The sequence below is a fragment of the Podarcis gaigeae genome (genome assembly GCF_964106915.1).
Source record: "Podarcis gaigeae genome assembly, chromosome: 9".
NCBI classification, from domain to species: Eukaryota; Metazoa; Chordata; class Lepidosauria; order Squamata; family Lacertidae; genus Podarcis; species Podarcis gaigeae.
The window spans coordinates 41,933,219-41,951,977 of record NC_139685.1 but is presented as its reverse complement, the minus strand read 5'-3'; the positions used below and the strand labels follow the sequence as shown (position 1 = coordinate 41,951,977).

General features: G+C 40.7%; 1 protein-coding gene across 4 annotated transcripts in view; it reads right to left on the bottom strand.

Moving 5' to 3' along the window:
* IQCM (IQ motif containing M) overlaps nt 1–18,759 on the bottom strand; it is a 91,163-nt gene that overhangs the window by 15,524 nt on the left and 56,880 nt on the right. For all 4 annotated transcript variants that reach the window (XM_083755821.1, XM_083755823.1, XM_083755824.1 and 1 more), the window contains exon 11: nt 1,922–2,080. In XM_083755821.1, the coding sequence (XP_083611947.1) occupies nt 1,922–2,080 (159 nt within the window). The remainder of the gene's footprint in view (nt 1–1,921; nt 2,081–18,759) is intronic.

The window sequence follows — 18,759 nt, the reverse complement described above, 5'->3', positions numbered from 1 at the left end:
GCTACAGAAAGACTTTCTTTAATAGACTAATCTCTTTTCAAGGCAACTCCTGCAGTTCTCTTGTCAACTAGTTTAATAACCACTGTAACTCAAAAAGATACACTATCCAGTCATCTAGGGTGGAATTATCTATAACTACTTTCTGAAGAAAACCTTGCTGTCCACAAATAGTGTTAGTAAAAGCCCACCAGGCCAAGTTTAAGGGTGAGAGAGAAAGCAGAGAAGGTTCATGACTCTTGTTTTGAGAGACAAAAGACTATAAGAAGAGGCCTGTCGGATCAGGCCAGTCGTCCATCTAGTCCACAATCCTGTTCTCACAATGGCCAACTTGATGCCTATGGGAAGAAAGGATTCTCCCCTCCACTTCCACTAATGCTGCTTCCCCCAACCTGGTACTCTCCAGATTTAGACAACAACTCTGATAAGCTCAACCAGCATAGTCAATGTTCAGGAAAGGAGGGGGTTCTAGTTAGCAAAATCTGAAGGGCACCAAGTTGGGGAACGCTTTTCTAATGTTTGTGACATTGCTACAACAAGTGGTCTCAAGGGGTCTGGGATCTGTTGTTTTCCCAAAATGCCTGCCATCCATAATAAGACTTACAATGGGAGCCAGAGAACTATTGGGAGGGATTGCTGTCATTTCAGAATCTGTATTCCAAGGTAGGAAATTATGCAGTTCAGAAGCATCCCTAATGAGGAATTTGCTTCAAATAAAGCTCATTTTATAATTTTAATTGTTTAAATTATGTAAAGAAAATGCAGCAAAACACTTCCAGCAAATTAGTTGCCCCTGAGGTACTATAATACCTATCTCCTCCCAATATTAACTCGCATCGCACAACAAACTTGTAACTGCTATATCATCACTCTTATGAAAAGAAATACAAACATTAAATTAATGGAATGAGGTGGAAGAAAACATATAGTGCAGTCCTAGTTTAGAATGCCTTTAACATGAAATGAAATTGTAAGGCTGTGACAGATGCATCTCCATGAGTGAGGAGCCACACTGAGAAAGGCCTGTCACAGGTCAGCGCCAGCCATGCAGCTCTTAATGCAGGCTTGCCTGCGTTTATTATGATACTGCTATTCTCTGTCATTTTCTCTGAACTGTAGGCCCTCACCTACAGCCTAGCAGCAGCATTTGAAAGTACCTATAGTTTCCAAGCATTCTTCAAAATGCAGTGGCATCAAGGACACCTTGCAAAAGCCCAACATGGATTGTCATGTTAGCAAAGAATGTGTGATAAAAGGCCAGATCTCCATACAAGGGTGCATACTTACTGAAAATTTAAGGGGAGGGTCCTTTAAAAAACCCCACAAGCAACAACAACCTTTCATTGTTTTAATTATTGTTGTTTTACATTGCTTTCTTGTGAGATGCTTTGTGGGTTCTGAAAGTGGCACAGAAATACTTGCATAAAACAATAAGTAACTCACCCATTGCATGTTTTAGACCACCAAAACATATTGCAAAGGAATTAGGGTTTTGCTGCACTACAAAGCATGACCTGTACACAGGCGACTAGCCACCACAGTGATATGCTCTTTTGTACCCTGGCCGCCTTCTAAAATCCAGCTTTATGCATCATACATGGAAGGTGTGAAGATCTTCAGAACAAATGCTCTTCTGCATGATTCCCTCTTACAGTGAAAATTTAAAAGTTTGCCCCAATTCCTCTGCTAACTGAAATTCAAATATTTATAAAGATATACTATCCTTTAAACAAATTCAAGAAACTGCTTGTTCCCTTCTGTCTCCAGGACGTGATTTTGCTGAAAAGCCTGTAAAATACTAACTGCATCTAAATAGACTACATCAATTTCTAATCAAAACAGAGGTATGAATACAGATGTACATACAACACTACTGGAAAAACCTTTGAATATTCAGAGCCAGATTTTATATATAAAATCTTACCTAAATATTTGTAACCATCTTCCCCATCGACTATTGGCTTCAGCCAGGTTGACCTGGGAGCAGCTGCAGTTATAAGCTTGAGACCACGAGGTGGATACAACATGAAGGTCATTTCAACTGCTTGAGACTTACTGATGCTCTTTATTTTTGAATCAGCACCTGAAAAGTGTAAATGGCTACTTTGTGAAAGCAGTATTTTCAGAGTGTTCAAAGCATAATTAATTTTTAAAATGCACTGACGCAATAGATGGCATCAGCTATTAGCTACATGGGTTTGAAAATGGGAGTAGCATAAATGGTTAGGCATGTTCGTGGAGAATAGGTCAAGGAATAGCTAACTCTTAGTCCTGACTGGCTACAAGGATATTCCAGATTTAAAGCTATAGGGTCGTATCTAACATAGTACTATGTGAACATTCCATCAATACAAGGATTTCCTCTTGCTCAGTGGCATTTTTTGCTCCCTCTCCTCCTGTTGCACATTTCCTAAATCTGTTTTATGAGCATTCCCCCAGTGCTCTGGAGAAGATTGAGGGTGGGATGCAGAGCATGCAGTGGAGGAGGAGAGCAAAACCCCTTGCACTGATGGCAATTGGATACCACCCTTCGATTTAAAGCTCCTAATACTAGCTGCTAGGGAGAAATAGCAGAAGGGAGCTATTGCCATTTTGTTTATTTGCAAAACTAAATGTACTGTTCTCCTTCCATGTGCTTGACATGGCAGTAATTCAGGATCTAGTTGGGATGATGGTGACAGAGGCATCACTGACACCCAAAATCACATCCTCAAATTCCAGCATTGATGGCACTAAACTTGCATCTCAGGCAGAGGAGATTTTGTTTATACCACTTTTTGCAGTTCAAAAACTGCTCAGAGCAGACACAGCAAGTTCTAAACAGCAACTAACAATAATTAACATGCAATAATTAAAAACAACAACAACAACAACTCCACAATAATATTGCATTAAGAAGACAGGATGAAGGGCAACAAAATCTGTATTGTCCTATGGAAGCAAGAAAATAATTAGCCTGGGCCTTATAAAAAGCTAAATATAAATTACATAGATAAATAAATATAGCTTATTTAAAAGAGCAGAAGATGTTTTAAGGGTCTGATCTGGGATAAAGTCTGTTATTTAAAGTTTGTAGCTGATGTGTGAGTTGAATAGACAGGCTCTGGTGCTTGCTGAAATAATATGGTTTTCTGAGGTTCATGTTCACTGGTTAGTATGTTTGCCACTAATGGTCAGTAGCAGTTTTGTTCTTCTAATGGGTGTCTCCTTGGTTGCATGGGGCTTCAGACAGAGTGCGTGTTCACAGTGGAGATAATGGCTTGTAAAATGTAAAAGCGCTGAGGTTTTAAACTTTTTTTGAGTAAAACCTTGACCATCTGTTAATGAACATTCCATGTGTTTCCATAGTTTGACAGCATGTATAACAATTTCTTTCCCTGATTTGCATTTTTAGATTTCCTCAATGCACTTTTCTTTACATATTATATGGTTTGGTAGTTTCAAGAGACGATAACAATGTTGTCCAATTATTGTTATTCTTATCTTTGTTTATAGCTCCTGGTGAAGGAGCTTCAACTAACTCTGCAATGTGTGAGCCAAACAAGCACCCCATTACATTAAGCACCAGAACCTGTCTGCTCTCTAGTCTACCAACCCTGGTGCTTTTCCCATCTTCCTGCTCACCTCCAGCCCCATCTGTGAGCCAGAAATCATGGCTAAGTGTCAGCAGCAGATAGCGAGGTAAACTGAGGCACGACATTCTGTAACTGTGATTTCTACTCCTCGCATTATTCCAGAAACCATTTTTCATGGAATAGGATGTTCCCAACTGTGGCATTCGTATGGAGCCCCCGGGTCATCTCACAGACTATTGACCCATACACCACTAATCCGCTGCCACCATACCAGGTTCTCCCCAGTAAATCACTTAGTCTCAGTCAGGTTCTCAAGTTAACAATGAAGATTGTATTTTATTGCAAACACAAAGAAACTTCAAATGCATTCGAAACACTGTTACCCTCTTAGTCTTATTTTATCCTGTCTCTAAGTCTTCTGCCTCCCCTCACACAAGAACCAACTGCACTAACTGCCTCTTTATTTCCATCTGTCTGCCAACTGCTTTCCCAACTGCTTCTTCCCAACAAACCAACTATTTAAACCTCGGGCTAAGCCCTTTTTATAAACAAGTAGGCTCTGCCTCTGGCTTTTCTATTGGTCTACCTATTAACTCTTTCTCTCCCCCTGTACAGACATTTCCAAAAGAACGGGCAAACGCCACACTGACCCTCACAGAACATTTGTATCATAGACAATTTTCAGAGGAGGGGAAGGTGTCATTGCATGTAAACTAGTGGGATGCAATGACAAAATTGAGAAGATGCGTCACCACCCTTACTATTGTGCAGATTACAGGGGACTCAAATATACACCAGCAATACCCCATTGCTGCTTTGTACACTGTACCATAAGACAGAGAAGCAGACAGCAGTGAGGTGTTGAAGGACAGTGTTACGTGAACTATGTGACTTGCCCTGTGCCCCCTAACATAGCTTGCTGTCCTTAGGCAGATGTCTCATCATGACTGATGGAGTAAGATTTAACTGCTACTCCAGTCTGTCTGTGGAATGGGGCAGCATTTTGTCCCCTGCTTCAAGCATCAAAATACATTGGGCCAACCCTAAATAATAATAATAATAATAATAATAATAATAATAATAATAATTAATACCCCACCCATCTGGCTGAGTTTCCCCAGCCACTCTGGGTGGCTTCCAACCAAGTGTTAAAAACAATACAGCATCAAGTATTAAAAACTTCCCTAAACAGGGCTGCCTTCAGATGTCTTTTAAAGAGAAGATAACTAAACAACAGCAACAAAGCTGTTTATTTCCTTCAAATCTGAAGGGAGGGCATTCCACAGGGCAGGCGCCACTACCAAGAATGCCCTCTGTCTGGTTTCCTGTAACCTCACTTCTCGCAATGAGGGAACTGCCAGAAGGCCCTCGGCGCTGGATCTCAGTGTCCGGGCTGAACGATGGGGGTGGAGACGCTCCTTTAGGTATACACGACCGAGGCCGTATACTAAAAAGATTTTTGGCCATTCCACTATGACTAATCAGAATTGCCTTAGGAATAATTTCCAGAGACAATATAGTCAGTTCCAAACCATACATTTAAAGTACGTACAACCCACATTTAAAACTCATGACTTTCCCCAAAGATGCTAGGGGAACACATAGCTACAGTTACCAGCACCAGTTCCCATGATTCTCTGGTGAAAGTCATGTGCATTAAATGTGGGTTGGATGTGTTTTAAATGTATGGTGTGGATCTACCCTAAATGTGCCATGCCATGCAATCAGCTCTATTCATAAATATGAACTTCTGACTTATCCTTTGCTTCTCAGATTCCTTCTCTGTTTTAACAAAACTAAGCTGTTTTGGAATTTATGACCAAAAGTTTTGGTCTCAATTGGTAGTCAAACTAGTTTTAAGAACTCCGAAATATAAACTTTGAAAATTTGTTATCACTAAAACAGAGGGTTCATTTACTTCGACATGAAAAAAGTGAATGTCATGCATTTTTGTCATGTCATTTTTATTGAACACTTCTGTTCATTAGTAATAAAAATTATAAACAGAGCAATTCATTCATCAAAGTGAAAAATTTTGTGCTCGTATACCAAGAAAAGGGGAGCCAAAATAGACTGTCCTAATTCCTAAATTAATGGAGCATCTGTTGCTTGGTTACAATGTTTTCTACTTAAGCAGGGATATAATAACTGCAAGTGTATTAATGAAGACTCAGAAGGTCAGCATTAACAGCTGAAAGGTGAAAATGCTAGCAACAAAAAAAATTCAAATGCAGGTCAGCAAGGGGTTGTGATTTAAGAAAATAAATAAAAAGTTAGAACTTCCAATTTGGAAATGCCATTCATGAAGCCCTATTCTTCTGTCACAATATAATCCCCTTTATGTTCCTGTAACAGAAGGGAAGGGATGATATAGCAATATGTGAGCATGTTATGCAATAGCTGCTCCTCCCAAACTCTGTGAAGTGTCAGTGAAGCTGCTGTAACTTCATAGCATTGCAATTTGGGCTGAACTGAATAACTGAACGGCTCCTCTAGCACCTGAGGAACCTCTAGCTCATAGGCCTAATTAGGTGGCAGGAGGTGTTCTTATTTGGACCATGAGTACATTTTCTGCAACCCACACTCTTCCGCCCCAAACCAGACATCACATATAGGAGACTTATAATGTACTCCCTCTTTTTTTTTCTTGGCAAGTGGGGATTATATTTGGTGTCTTTTAAATCTGGTGTTGATTGCAAGACCTGCTGGGATTGGTTCCCACTCAGGAGGGCTTGATGACCATGTGCCAAGTGTCATGAGTCTCATGGAGAGGTCGTTGGGTGGAGGGGTAGTTAGATCCTGAGGAAGAACTGTAGGAGATTGGGGAGTTACAGGTGGACCACCTTAGGAAGGGTCCTAGCAGGGTACAAGAAGTGAACTCAGGACCCCAAGAAGCATCTGATCTTGGAGAGGGAGACAGCAGTCCAGAGGGCTGAGAGCTGGACCCAAGGGAGTGACCAAGTGGGTTGGCAGAGGAGTGGCCATCCAAATGACATTAAGCCTGACTGCTATGGAGCCACCTTAGGTACTTCCTCCTTTCAGTGAGGAGCACCCACCTTCTGAGATGCAGAGAGAAACCAGGAGAGAATGTGGCAGCTTGAGGACAGTATATGGAATAACACCCTGTAAGTCTTGGATGGAAGTAAGTGGGCCATCTCTGTCATGTTAAAAATGGTTGCCTCCCCTCTGCAGAACACCAAGCACAAAATATATTTTCCCATACAGTACTAGTGCAAGGAAGGTGTTATCTGTCCCATAGGATCAGCCTTTTTATTTTCTAAGCAATGGGATAAGATAGATGTGGGTGAGCGATATTGGAAAATCATTTGTTTTAAATTATTTTTTAAAAATGGCATTGTTATAATGAGTCTGTTATTGGAACGATATTGAAAAATCAATAAAAAATATTCAGTAAAAATAGCTGTGGGTGACCTGCATGTGGAGAGTTTTAAATTCTGTTGAAATTAAGAGAAGTAATACATTACTATTTCGACCCATGTTCCCAATCACCTGTGTGTGTGTGTGTGTGTTCCTATTGCAGTTAATCAATGCAATAATCAATCCAATCCAGTGATCAATTTTCAACTCTCTCTCCAAACCACATGAACTTTGAGTTTTGAGTAAAAACTGAATTACCTTGCCATGCTTGAGTAAGTCATGTGATAGTCACAAGAAAATAGACAAAATTAAGGGGGAATTTAATTCCAGGTTCTAATATCTAGGAGCAGCCGAACTACCAAAATCACTAGCTAAAATTCTGAAACTACTAAAGCACAGCTAAGAGTCCTGGGGTGGGGGTAGGAAGATAAATAATATAATCTATCTGAAATAAGCCCAAAACAGAATGAAAATGCACAAACTGCCTGATCTATAAAGCAGTATATAGGAATCATGATGAAAGATAGTTGACACATGAACTAAAGCTTACCAGAAGGGGGGGAATGCTTTTCTAAATGCCCAGTCTGACAACTCTGTCTCCACATGACAGCCAGGAATTTATATTCATGTTAATGTCGGAAGTCTTTCAAATTAAATTGTGGTGATTCCTCTTGCAAACAGGAGCCCCAATCCAAAGCACCATAGCGAAGATGACATACTCAAAGATTTTTGCTTAGCTAAAATCCCACTGATTAGCTAATCCTAGTTACATAATCCATAATAATATATTGTCCTCCCAAAATCATGACTGCTAAGTCATTTCTAGAGCTGTGAGCAAATGGCGTCTCATAATTCTTCATGTCATTTGTGGACATGAAGAATATGCACCTAAACATTTGGTTTGGTTATAGCAAACATAAGAGAAAATCAAGAAAATCTCCCACAAATGTTAATTCTGTGGCCAGGGCAGCTGTTTACCAGCTCCATCTGGTACGCAGCCTGAGACCCTACCTGCCTGCGGACTGTCTTGCCAGAGTGGTGCATGCTCTAGTTATCTCCCGCTTGGACTACTGCAATGCATTCTACGTGGGGCTACCTTTCAAGGTGACTCGGAAACTGCAATTAATACAGCTAGAATGGTGACTGGGAGCGGCGGGTGAGACCATATAACACTGGTCCTGAAAGATCTTCATTGGCTTCCAGTACATTTCCGAGCACAATTCAAAGTATTGGTGCTGACCTTTAAAGCCCTAAACGGCCTGGGTCCTGTATACCTGAAGGAGAGTCTCCACCCCCATCGTTCAGCCCAGACACTGAGGTCCAGTGCCAAGGGCCTTCTGGCGGTTCCCTCGCTGCCAGAAGTGAGGTTACAGGGAACCAGGCAGAGGGCTTTCTCGGTAGTGGCACCTGCCCTGTGGAACGCCCTCCCAGCAGATGTCAAGGCAATAAACAACTATTTTACTTTTAAACGACAACTGAAGGAATTTAGGGAAATTTTTAATATTCGGTTGGAAGCCACCTAGAGTGGCTGGGGAAACCCAGCCAGATGGGCGGGGTATAAATAGTAATTATTATTATTATTATTTAAATGCACAATCCATAACACATGAACAAATAAACACTAAGTCAACAAAATGGCGGGAAGTATTTAGAGAGCATTCTGAAAAATGACTTCCTTTGGTAGGTGAGGAAAAAAGAAAAATGTCAGGGGGAAAGTGCCTTCTAGGAAATTTCAGCTCAGATATAGATTTCTCTAAAAATTTCTCAATGTTGTTCTCCCCTCACCCTTGTCTCATGGGATGTATAACCAAATAAGTTCAAAGGCATTAGTGTCAAGGCTCCTGGCTGACTGCTGGTTAGTAGCACTGAATAGTCAGCTAACAGGAGCTAATTGTTAGCTAGGAAACAGAACTTGGTCCAAGTGACAGCTGCAGCTGAGGAAGGAGCAGGTGTAAATGTGTGCATTTACATAGAGAGGGAATGCTGTGAGTTGGCTGAAGACACCTTGAGAGTGCAGGGCCTCTATGTATGTTCTAATTGTACATGTTCAAATAAACTGAATATTAAAGAACATGCCAGTTCTGTCCCTATTTTCCTTACTTTAGAATGACATTGATCGTTTGTTATACACAGAAGCTACACATGTTTGATGACTGCAAACTTGGCAATAAATCAAATGACCAAAGTATTCTGCTCCCTTCAGTTGTTTGGACTGCAGCAAAAGATGGATGACATGAGAGTGATTTTCTCATTCTTCTGAAAGCTGTTGCCTAGGACATCTGTTAATCTTCCCATTATGCAAAAGAACATGAGTCTTATGGGGGAGGGGAGAGAGCAAAACGTAGGAAGGGTAAAAGCACAAGAGAATCCATGAATGAATTACCGTACAAAAATCCATGAATGAAGAAGCGGCTATTGCTTCAATTCGAGATAAATGTCAAATAGATGCTGCAGTTCTGCATAAAGATCACAAAGCTTCATGCATCTCAGTCTTTGAATTAGGACCTACCCATGAGCAGCAATTATAGTGCTATAGCTTTCCTATTAAGCAAAATTGCTTTCCTATGAAGGAAAATTGTGGCAGACTAGCAACACAACCAATCACAATTCTGTTTTCTGGAGGCTGTCTGTGCTTTCTTCCATCCATGCCAAGGGTGAGATTTTTTCAGATTGAAAAATGTTCTGTGCCTTTATTCACACCCCTTCCATTCCTACATTCCACTAACCAGTAAATGCTGGACTTATGAGTATGTGTACAGGTCACTCACAACCCCTTTGGGAGGGGGGAATGGGGGCAGGCCATATAATATCTGGTATTCTGGAAAGTGGACCCTGAGGGAGATTAGGAGAATAGATAGCAGGAACATTCATTCATTCATTCATTCATTCATTTTAATGTCCTTCATCCAAAGATCACAGGGTGGTTCACAACCTAAAAATACAAAGTGAGAACACAAAATACATAATAAAATGAAAACAAAAATAAATCAAAAACTCTCACCCCCCCCCCCCCACAAACACATTTAAAAGGCTATAGAATGCTAATCAGCCAAAGGCCTGGTTACAGAGGAACGTTCTCGCCTTGTACCTAAAGAACTACGTGAGGTAACTGTGTTGGTCTGAACCATCTGTCATGTTAGAGACCACAGTGACAGGCCACCTGTCAAAAAAGACAACATAATGGCTCAAAGTGGCTGTCACTCAGCATACGCACCACTCACTCTACCTGCCACACATAAAAGCAGTAAATTGTGCAAAACAATGAACATGTTGCTGAACCAGTCCATATATTTCACAAATGTCAGAATTTCTGTGACAGAAAACAGCACTTTGAATTATGACTGTAATATTCCATAATAGTGTTGGAGTGAAAACGATGCCATGTGGAAGCATCTAGAAAAATCCAGGGGAAGAAAGACAGCAACTATAGTACTGTACTGCCAAAGGTATGTATGGAAGAACCAAAGACCTCCCTATAATAAAGAAATGTATTTAAACCACTGGGATTTTAAACAAAGGCCTGCTGTGCCTTTGGCCTCTTTGGGGCTTCCTCGGCCCCCACTGACATCCTCTTCAGGCTCTGTATAGCTACTATGGGACTGCACACAGATAGTATGTTACTGGGGCTTAGCCAAAGAGAGAGAGAGAGAGAGACTCCCAGTTGAAGTCATATATATATATATATATATATATATATATGCTTTCGTAGATTTTCACGGGTACAGGAATGCAGGTTTTGGTGTCCTCGGGTGTCTTCCCGTGTAAAAGTGTAAAACTTTTACACGGGAAGACACCCGAGGACACCAAAACCTATATATATATATATATATATATATATATATATATATATATATATATATTGCTAGCAGTTCTGTAGTTGAAATATACAGTGGTACCCGGAGGCCCGTACTTAACCCAAAACTGTTCTTAACCTGAAGCACCACTTTAGCTAATGGGGCCTCCTGCTGCTGCCGCGCCGCCAGAGCACGATTTCTGTTCTCATCCTGAAGCAAAGTTCTTAACCTGAAGCACTATTTCTGGGTTAGCGGAGTCTGTAACCCGAAGCGTATGTAACCTGTAGCGTATGTAACCTAAGGTACCACTGTATATAAAAATAAAAAATTGTCCAGTAGCACTTTAGAGACCAACTAAGTTTGTTCTTGGTATAAGCTTTTGTGTGCATGCCTGGTATCGGAAGAAGTGTGCATGCACACGAAAGCTTATACCAAGAACAAACTTAGTTGGTCTCTAAAGTGCTACTGGACAATTTTTTATTTTTATATATATTTCAACTATGTCAGACCAACACCTCAAGCAGTACTATAGGTAACTGGGGAACAGCAGCAGAAAGTAAAGATGATAAAAAGAAAAGGATCAGCTAATGACAGAGAGGTCATGACCATGCAAATGTTTAACATATTATACCTTTGATGACTGATTTACTTTCATTTCCTCTGATTGGCAGACGCAGTAGGTTTCTATGTCTTATGGAAATCAAATATATGCCTAACTACCAGACAGCTGGTCATTTATTTATTTAAACTATTTTACCATCCATTTATGGAAAGTATGAGTATTTTCAGAATCCAAGATTACCATGGGAACGAAAATTTTTGAATCCCTAAGGGTTGAAAAAAAATGGTTATGAAATATGGATGGCTAAGTATCCAAGTCTACAATAGCTCTAGTTTTATGAAAGTGTTGAAAATCGCCTTTTCAATACAGTGTTCTCTCTAACTATATTTGTCACCATATGTTGTGGTCATGCTAAGCTACAAAAAACCTGAAACAAACTCCACAGAATTGTTGGTTTCTGCTTCCTTCACTGAGCAGCGAAGTGCTTGTCACAAGACAATGTTTACATTCCACAGTCAAGTGCTGTTGGGTTTTCTCACGGGAAAGGAGACTGGATGTGACGTACACTGGTTTCCTGTTTTTCACTGTTCTTTGCAGTTCAGTGTGATTCTCTCCGTGCTCTATAGGAGAGAGGATGCCTTTCTCTGCTCCGGCAGAGGGAAGATGTTTTTCTGTAAATTACCAGCTTTGAAGTGTAAATAAAGTAATATAGAGCATGTTGGCACGTACTTTTCATCATTCCGCTGTGCACTGGATACTGCTCATCTCCAACATATGGTTCCGGGCCCAGAAAAACGCAGTGTTTTGAGAATGGACTCCAGAAGTCGGGCTCCTGGCAAAGGAACAAAGGAGCAAAGAATTGGAGTGCCGGCAAAGGATCGGAATGCAGAGGGCCGGATCGGACGATATCTCTGCGCGTCAAGATGATTTGATGAGGTATGTGATACAGCTCCGGGCAGCCTGCCAGCTTCTAATTAATGGCTTTATGGCTGGACTTTGAACTTTTATAGCCGGTTTTGCCGTGGCACAGGCAAAAGGCTAGAAGGATAAATTTTTCCTATGCTGGGGGAAATCGAAAGTAAAGCAGCTGCAGCAGTGTCGCAGCATGAATTTAAGACAGCAGAGAGAACTTTCACTTTTGAACTTGCCTTTGGAATGCGGTTTGAAGCAGCTGCAGATAAGCAAAGCAGTTAAGCAGAAAGGCACAGGTTCACAGGCAGAGGCTGTTTTTGAATTTGCTTTTGGATTGAAGCAGCTGTACACAGACGCAGCATGTATAAAGCAGCCTGATTTAAAGCAGCGAAGATGACGCAGAAGGCTAATGCCAAAGTCATGATGGCTAGCTGCAGAAGGCTGGATGAGGCAAGTGGGGAATTTGATGCCAATCAGCCAAATGCTCAACTCACAGTAGCCAGTGATACTGCCATGATTCTGAATGGAGCAGACCGCCAGGGTGATAGCTGCATGGGCAAGGGGGAGACTTCACAGACGTCATCCCATAGTGCAGTGGAACCACCAGATGGCGCCAAAGCTTTGAAGGCAGTGAAATGCTACACGTGTGGACGTCTAGGCCATATGAAGAGGGAATGCAGATATCCCAGGGCCAAGACAGAGCAGCGCAGCGAAAGCTCATCGCGTGGAAAAGGCCGAGGCAAAGGCAAAGGTCCAGTGTCCAGGACAACTCAGCACAAGGCAATGGTCTCACGCTTCACTCCAAAAGTTGCAGAGGTCCAGAAGACGTCTAGATCTTTCTTCGTTGTTGATTCAGCGGCGACCCACCACATGTGCAACGATAAGCGACTGTTCGTGTCTTTTACACCGCAGGAAGGTGCGATTCACCAGGCGGATGACCACACAATTCCCAGTAAAGGCTACGGAACTGTTGTTCTTCACAGTTTGGACTTATCGATACAGGATGTGCTTTATGTGCCAGATGCCAAGCATAATCTGCTCAGCGTTGGACAGCTGAATGAGCGGAAAATTGACGTTTCCTTTAAGAACAAAAGGTGCATCATCACAAAGAAAAATGATTATGTATTGCATGCTGAATATGTTGATCGTTTGTATGTTTTGTATTTTGATGATGTTGTGCAGGATGACACTTGTTGCATTGCAGGTTCTAACAAAAGTTTGCATGCAGAATGTATTCACGATTTTCATCGAAAATTTGGTCATTTGCATTTTGAGGCAGTATCTAAAATGCCTGCCTTGGTTGAAGGTATGACTATTAAACCCTGCAGGTACCACATGAAGTGCAAGGCATGCGCAGCAAACAAAGTAAAAATGGCTGCGAAAGGTAAGGTATCTAGTAGGCAAGCTACAGAACCATACCAGGTTGTTCATGCTGATTTGGTTGGACCACTAGCGCCCTCTTTGGGTGGAAACAGGTACTTCATGGTTCTCATTGATGCATTTTCCAGGTATATTTATGTGTACAATCTCAAGCAGAAATCAGAGGCTTTTCCAAGGTTCAAGGAATTCTGTGCTTGGTTGGGAAATGTGCATGGTAAGAAGGTAAAGACTCTTTTCAGTGATCGCGGGGGAGAATTCACTTCTCAGCAGTTTGAAGCTTTTCTGACTGAGAAAGGAATTCAACACGATTTGTCTAGTCCTCGCTCGCCATGGCAGAATGGACTTGCGGAACGAGCAAATCAGACATTGCTTCAAGGGTTAAAAACCTTGCTGCATGATGCCAATCTTCCAGAGAGTTATTGGGCCGAAGCTCTCTCATGTTTCACTTACAGTTATAATCGCAGGTTATCTTCAGCGATTGGTTGTACCCCCTATGAGAAGATGTTTGGCAAGAAGCCATACATCAAACACATGAAAATTTTTGGTTCTGACATGTGGGTTCACTCACCACAAAACTCCAAGTTAGACAAGCGTGGATTGCATGGTATCTTTCTAGGTTATCAGAAAGGGTCTTACAGAATAATGATGACTGACTCTAAGGCAATTAAGCTCACAAGAAGTGTTGAGTACAATGCCAAGTGGGGGGAGAATGTGGGAATTTTCCAATGTTATCCTGATGACAGTGATGAAACTGAGGATAGTCAAAAGCAACCGCAACAACCCACACCCACTGATGAAGGTTCTGATTCTGAGTCTGAAACTGAATCGGGTGATTCAGAGGATTTCAAGAGTGCGAAAGCCTCTATGCGACCCTCTGAAAGCTCTGATCAAGAATTAGAGGAACCATTGTTCACAATAGGTCACTTTTCTCCCAAGAAGGAAGAGGAGAGTATTGAAGACTTAAGGCTAATTCGTAGGTCACAGAGAGCGACAAAAGGCAGACCTCCAAAGAGATTTGCTGATGAGTTTGCTAAGATAGCAGTAACAGCTGTTAAAAGCTCCAAGAAGGTGTTTGAACCTTCAAGTTTCCAAGAAATCCAGGATTTGGATTCAAAGGAAGCTGAGCCATGGTTAAATGCCATGAAGGCTGAGCTTGATTCCTTGGAAAGGAACAAAACATGGGACCTTGTTCCAGTAGTTCCAGGAATGAAACTGCTTGGAAGCAAATGGGTCTTCAAAGCGAAGACAGATCAAAATGGCAAGATAGTCAGACACAAAGCCAGATTGGTAGCCAGAGGTTTTGCACAGGTACCAGGTGAAGACTATCACGAGACCTACTCACCCACCGTGAGGTATGAGAGCATTAGGCTTATGCTCAAGCTAGCTGCAGAAGAGAATCTACACATTAGTCACCATGATGTGAATACAGCTTTTCTGTACGGATCTCTAGATGAATCACTTTATATGCTTCCACCTGATGGCGTACAGGTAAAACAGGGATTTGTTTGTGCTCTGAAGAAGTCCCTTTATGGTCTCAAACAAAGTGCACGGTGTTGGCACACAAAACTCACTGAAGTATTGTTTTCTCTAGGTTTTAAGCAAGGGAAAGCTGATCCATGCGTATTTGTCAAAGAGGAGGGGCAAAAGAAACTGTATTGTTTGTTTTATGTTGATGATCTTTTATTCTTTTGGAAGGATGTCACAATGTACAATAATGCCCTAGCTCAATTGAAAGAGCACTTTGACATGAAAGATCTTGATGAGGTAAACAACTACCTATCTCTGGAAATAGAGAGAGATCAAGATGGTAACATTCTAGTACACCAGTCACGTAAAATTGCTGATGTGTTAAGCAAACTAAACCTGATGGATGCTAACCCTGTAGACACACCGATGACAACAGGTTATCAGGTAGATGACACTGGAGAAGCATTTTCTGATACTACACTGTACAGAAGTGTGCTAGGCAAGCTAAACTTCATTGCCAGATGTTCAAGACCTGACATTGCTGTTAGCTGTAATTTGCTAAGCAGACAAGTCAACAATCCTACTGTTAAGGATTGGAAAGCTCTGAAACGCATAGCGCGGTATTTGAAAGGCACTATGCATTACAGACTGAGATTTAACAATCAAAAGTCTGGTGGTCTTGAGATATTTGCAGATGCAAGTTTTGGAAGTGACACTACAGACAGGAAAAGTACGTCTGGAGTTTGCTATAAGTACAATCAGGGTCTATTTGATTGGTCATGCAAGAAGCAAACAACAGTTAGCTTAAGTACTTGTGAAGCTGAACTGAATGCACTGTCTTATTCACTTAAGGATTGTGAATGGTTGTTACAATTGTGCAAAGACATGAAAATTCCTGTCAAATGTCCAATCCAGGTTTACCAGGACAACAAAGCATGTTTGGCTTTGCTGAATTCTGAAGGTTGTAAGCAAAGCACGAAGCACTTGCAATTGAAGTTGCAACATGCTAGGGAGCGTATTCAGAAGGGACTCGTAACTGTGTCCTATATGCCAGGTAATGAAATTCCTGCTGATGTATTGTCCAAGATTGTATCAAGGGATCAACACTGTACCTATGTGCAGAAGTTGGGTTTGTACTGATATTGTACGAACACGCTGCCCAGTGATGTTCACAGAAAGGGGGAGGATGTTGGTTTCTGCTTCCTTCACTGAGCAGCGAAGTGCTTGTCACAAGACAATGTTTACATTCCACAGTCAAGTGCTGTTGGGTTTTCTCACGGGAAAGGAGACTGGATGTGACGTACACTGGTTTCCTGTTTTTCACTGTTCTTTGCAGTTCAGTGTGATTCTCTCCGTGCTTTAGAGGAGAGAGGATGCCTTTCTCTGCTCCGGCAGAGGGAAGATGTTTTTCTGTAAATTACCAGCTTTGAAGTGTAAATAAAGTAATATAGAGCATGTTGGCACGTACTTTTCATCATTCCGCTGTGCACTGGATACTGCTCATCTCCAACCTGTGAATCATCAGTTCCTTTACTACTACTTCTATAATGCTTATCGAGAAAGAGGACTACTTTCATTTAAGATTTCACGAAAGAAAAGGAGAATGCAATGGAGCTACATGAACTCTGAAGATGTTGCTTGAGGAAAGACTGAAGAAGCTTTCTGAAGCAAATTGTTGGAAAACAGAAATGTGCATGGGAATCATTCCCTGAACAATTTGGTACTGGGATTCCAAAGAATTTATAAGCTTGGATTTCCCCCCACTAATAAAAGCACTGCTTCTTTTTCTATATAAAAAAAGTTTAGGGGGTACTCTCATTTTCCTAATATTGAAATACTGCCCCTCAATGAGGCCAAACTTAGATTCGCAAAATGTTTAAGGGTATGCGTACCCCCAGAAGAAAAGCAATGAATAAAAGCATTTGTGTTCTTAAAAAAGCATAGAAGAAAATTACCAGGAAGCTGAGACTTTAGGACTGTGAACCTCTACTTACCTAGGAGTAAGCTCCATTAAATAGGATTTATATGTCTACAAATTATGGGTTCTGTGATATAATAATCATGATATTAGCATTACGCTGATATCCAATACTGTCAGAAACCGCATTACATAAATATTTTCTTTTGCTGGTGGGTTTCGTCTACAGCACACAAAATTTGTTAGTTTCATCATCCAACTAAATGCCATAATTTTTGTAATGATTCTGTAGGAACCATTAACAGACTTCCATTTTGAAACAGTATTTTTGTATTGTTAAATTGCAACAAGGAGAAGACCATGATGGGATGGTCCATAAAACAAAGAAATATTTTAAACAAGAATATAGACTGTTCTGGGTTACTTCTGCTTCATTTTCCTAGCCCACACCTCCACCCACCTAATGGAATATAAGGAGCCACTGACGGAAAGCAGAGCTCAATCATCTTAACAGTTGGATTCACCATGGCTGTGATCTGATCTATTTTTTCTGCAGCTTAACTTGAGTCGAAAATGTCCCACAGAACTGTAATTTCCTTCACTTTGACTGTGTGGGGAAGTAGGATGTTGCACCAATGCATTGAAATTCCTTATTTCATTACATAATAAAATACTTCAAAAGCAGCACTTTTGGAGCTGTTAGGCATTTATTTACCATGGTGGGTTAATCTTGTTCAGGGAGGTATAGAAGCTCAATAATGAGCTCTACAGTATATAAGCTAATTGCAAGGATAAAACCAAATGAATAATTACTTAACTCCAGAATGGGGCCTGAGGGAGTTCTTCTTTAATAAAGGTTTAACTCACCAGTGATAATGAATGCAATCTCACATACTACTGAATAACACTATTAGCATAATGGCTGAGATACAAGGACTATAATTAGAACTTAACAGAAATGTTAATTACCCACCAGTAGGGTACTGAATGGAAAGGGAATTTTTTATCCCTACCCATAAAATGGACTTGTAGGAGACTAGTTTAATTATTCCTGCCTTCATTTACCTATTCACCAAACCAGAAGATTAGCAGGTAAAATAGCTTCTAGGTTATTTTTCCAAATATAAAAACCAATAAAAACTTCATTTTTAAAAATAAAGTTGATTTTTTGGTTTTAGGTACTGGAGAGCTGGAGGCCAAGAGTAGGGGTCTATATTAGTGGGTACCAAATTTCATTTTTTAAAAAATGTATCAAAAATTACACCAGATTGAAAGTCAACCATTCAAATTTACTAATTTATCAATTGTTTCAGGAATAAAAGAATGGAAGCATTGTATTGTCTGCTGTGACTGAGGCTGTGTAAGTAAGCAAATAATTGCCCATAGAATTAAAGTTATAGAAAATAAGTAGATGACTAGAAGCTCACAAACATATTGGTGAATCAATACTTGAGGGCACATGCCAAGAGGGATCTCACTAAATTTGAATTAATGTTGTAGAATGAGGTTGCCTCAGGAAAGGGATAAGTTTCTGCTGCATAGAGGGAATTACTGAATTTATCAACCAGATACCTCACAGGTCTTAAAACTCTGGAAAACATATTTCAGTATTACCATACTGGACAGTAAATGGAATAACATGTACTGTAGTATTCTAAGCCATATAAATCTATGTTTGAATGTATAACAGAATATTCACAGGTGGCATCACATATTGACACAGTTGCCCTTTGTAATATCTAAGGCAGCACCATTATGATTCCATATGAACTGACC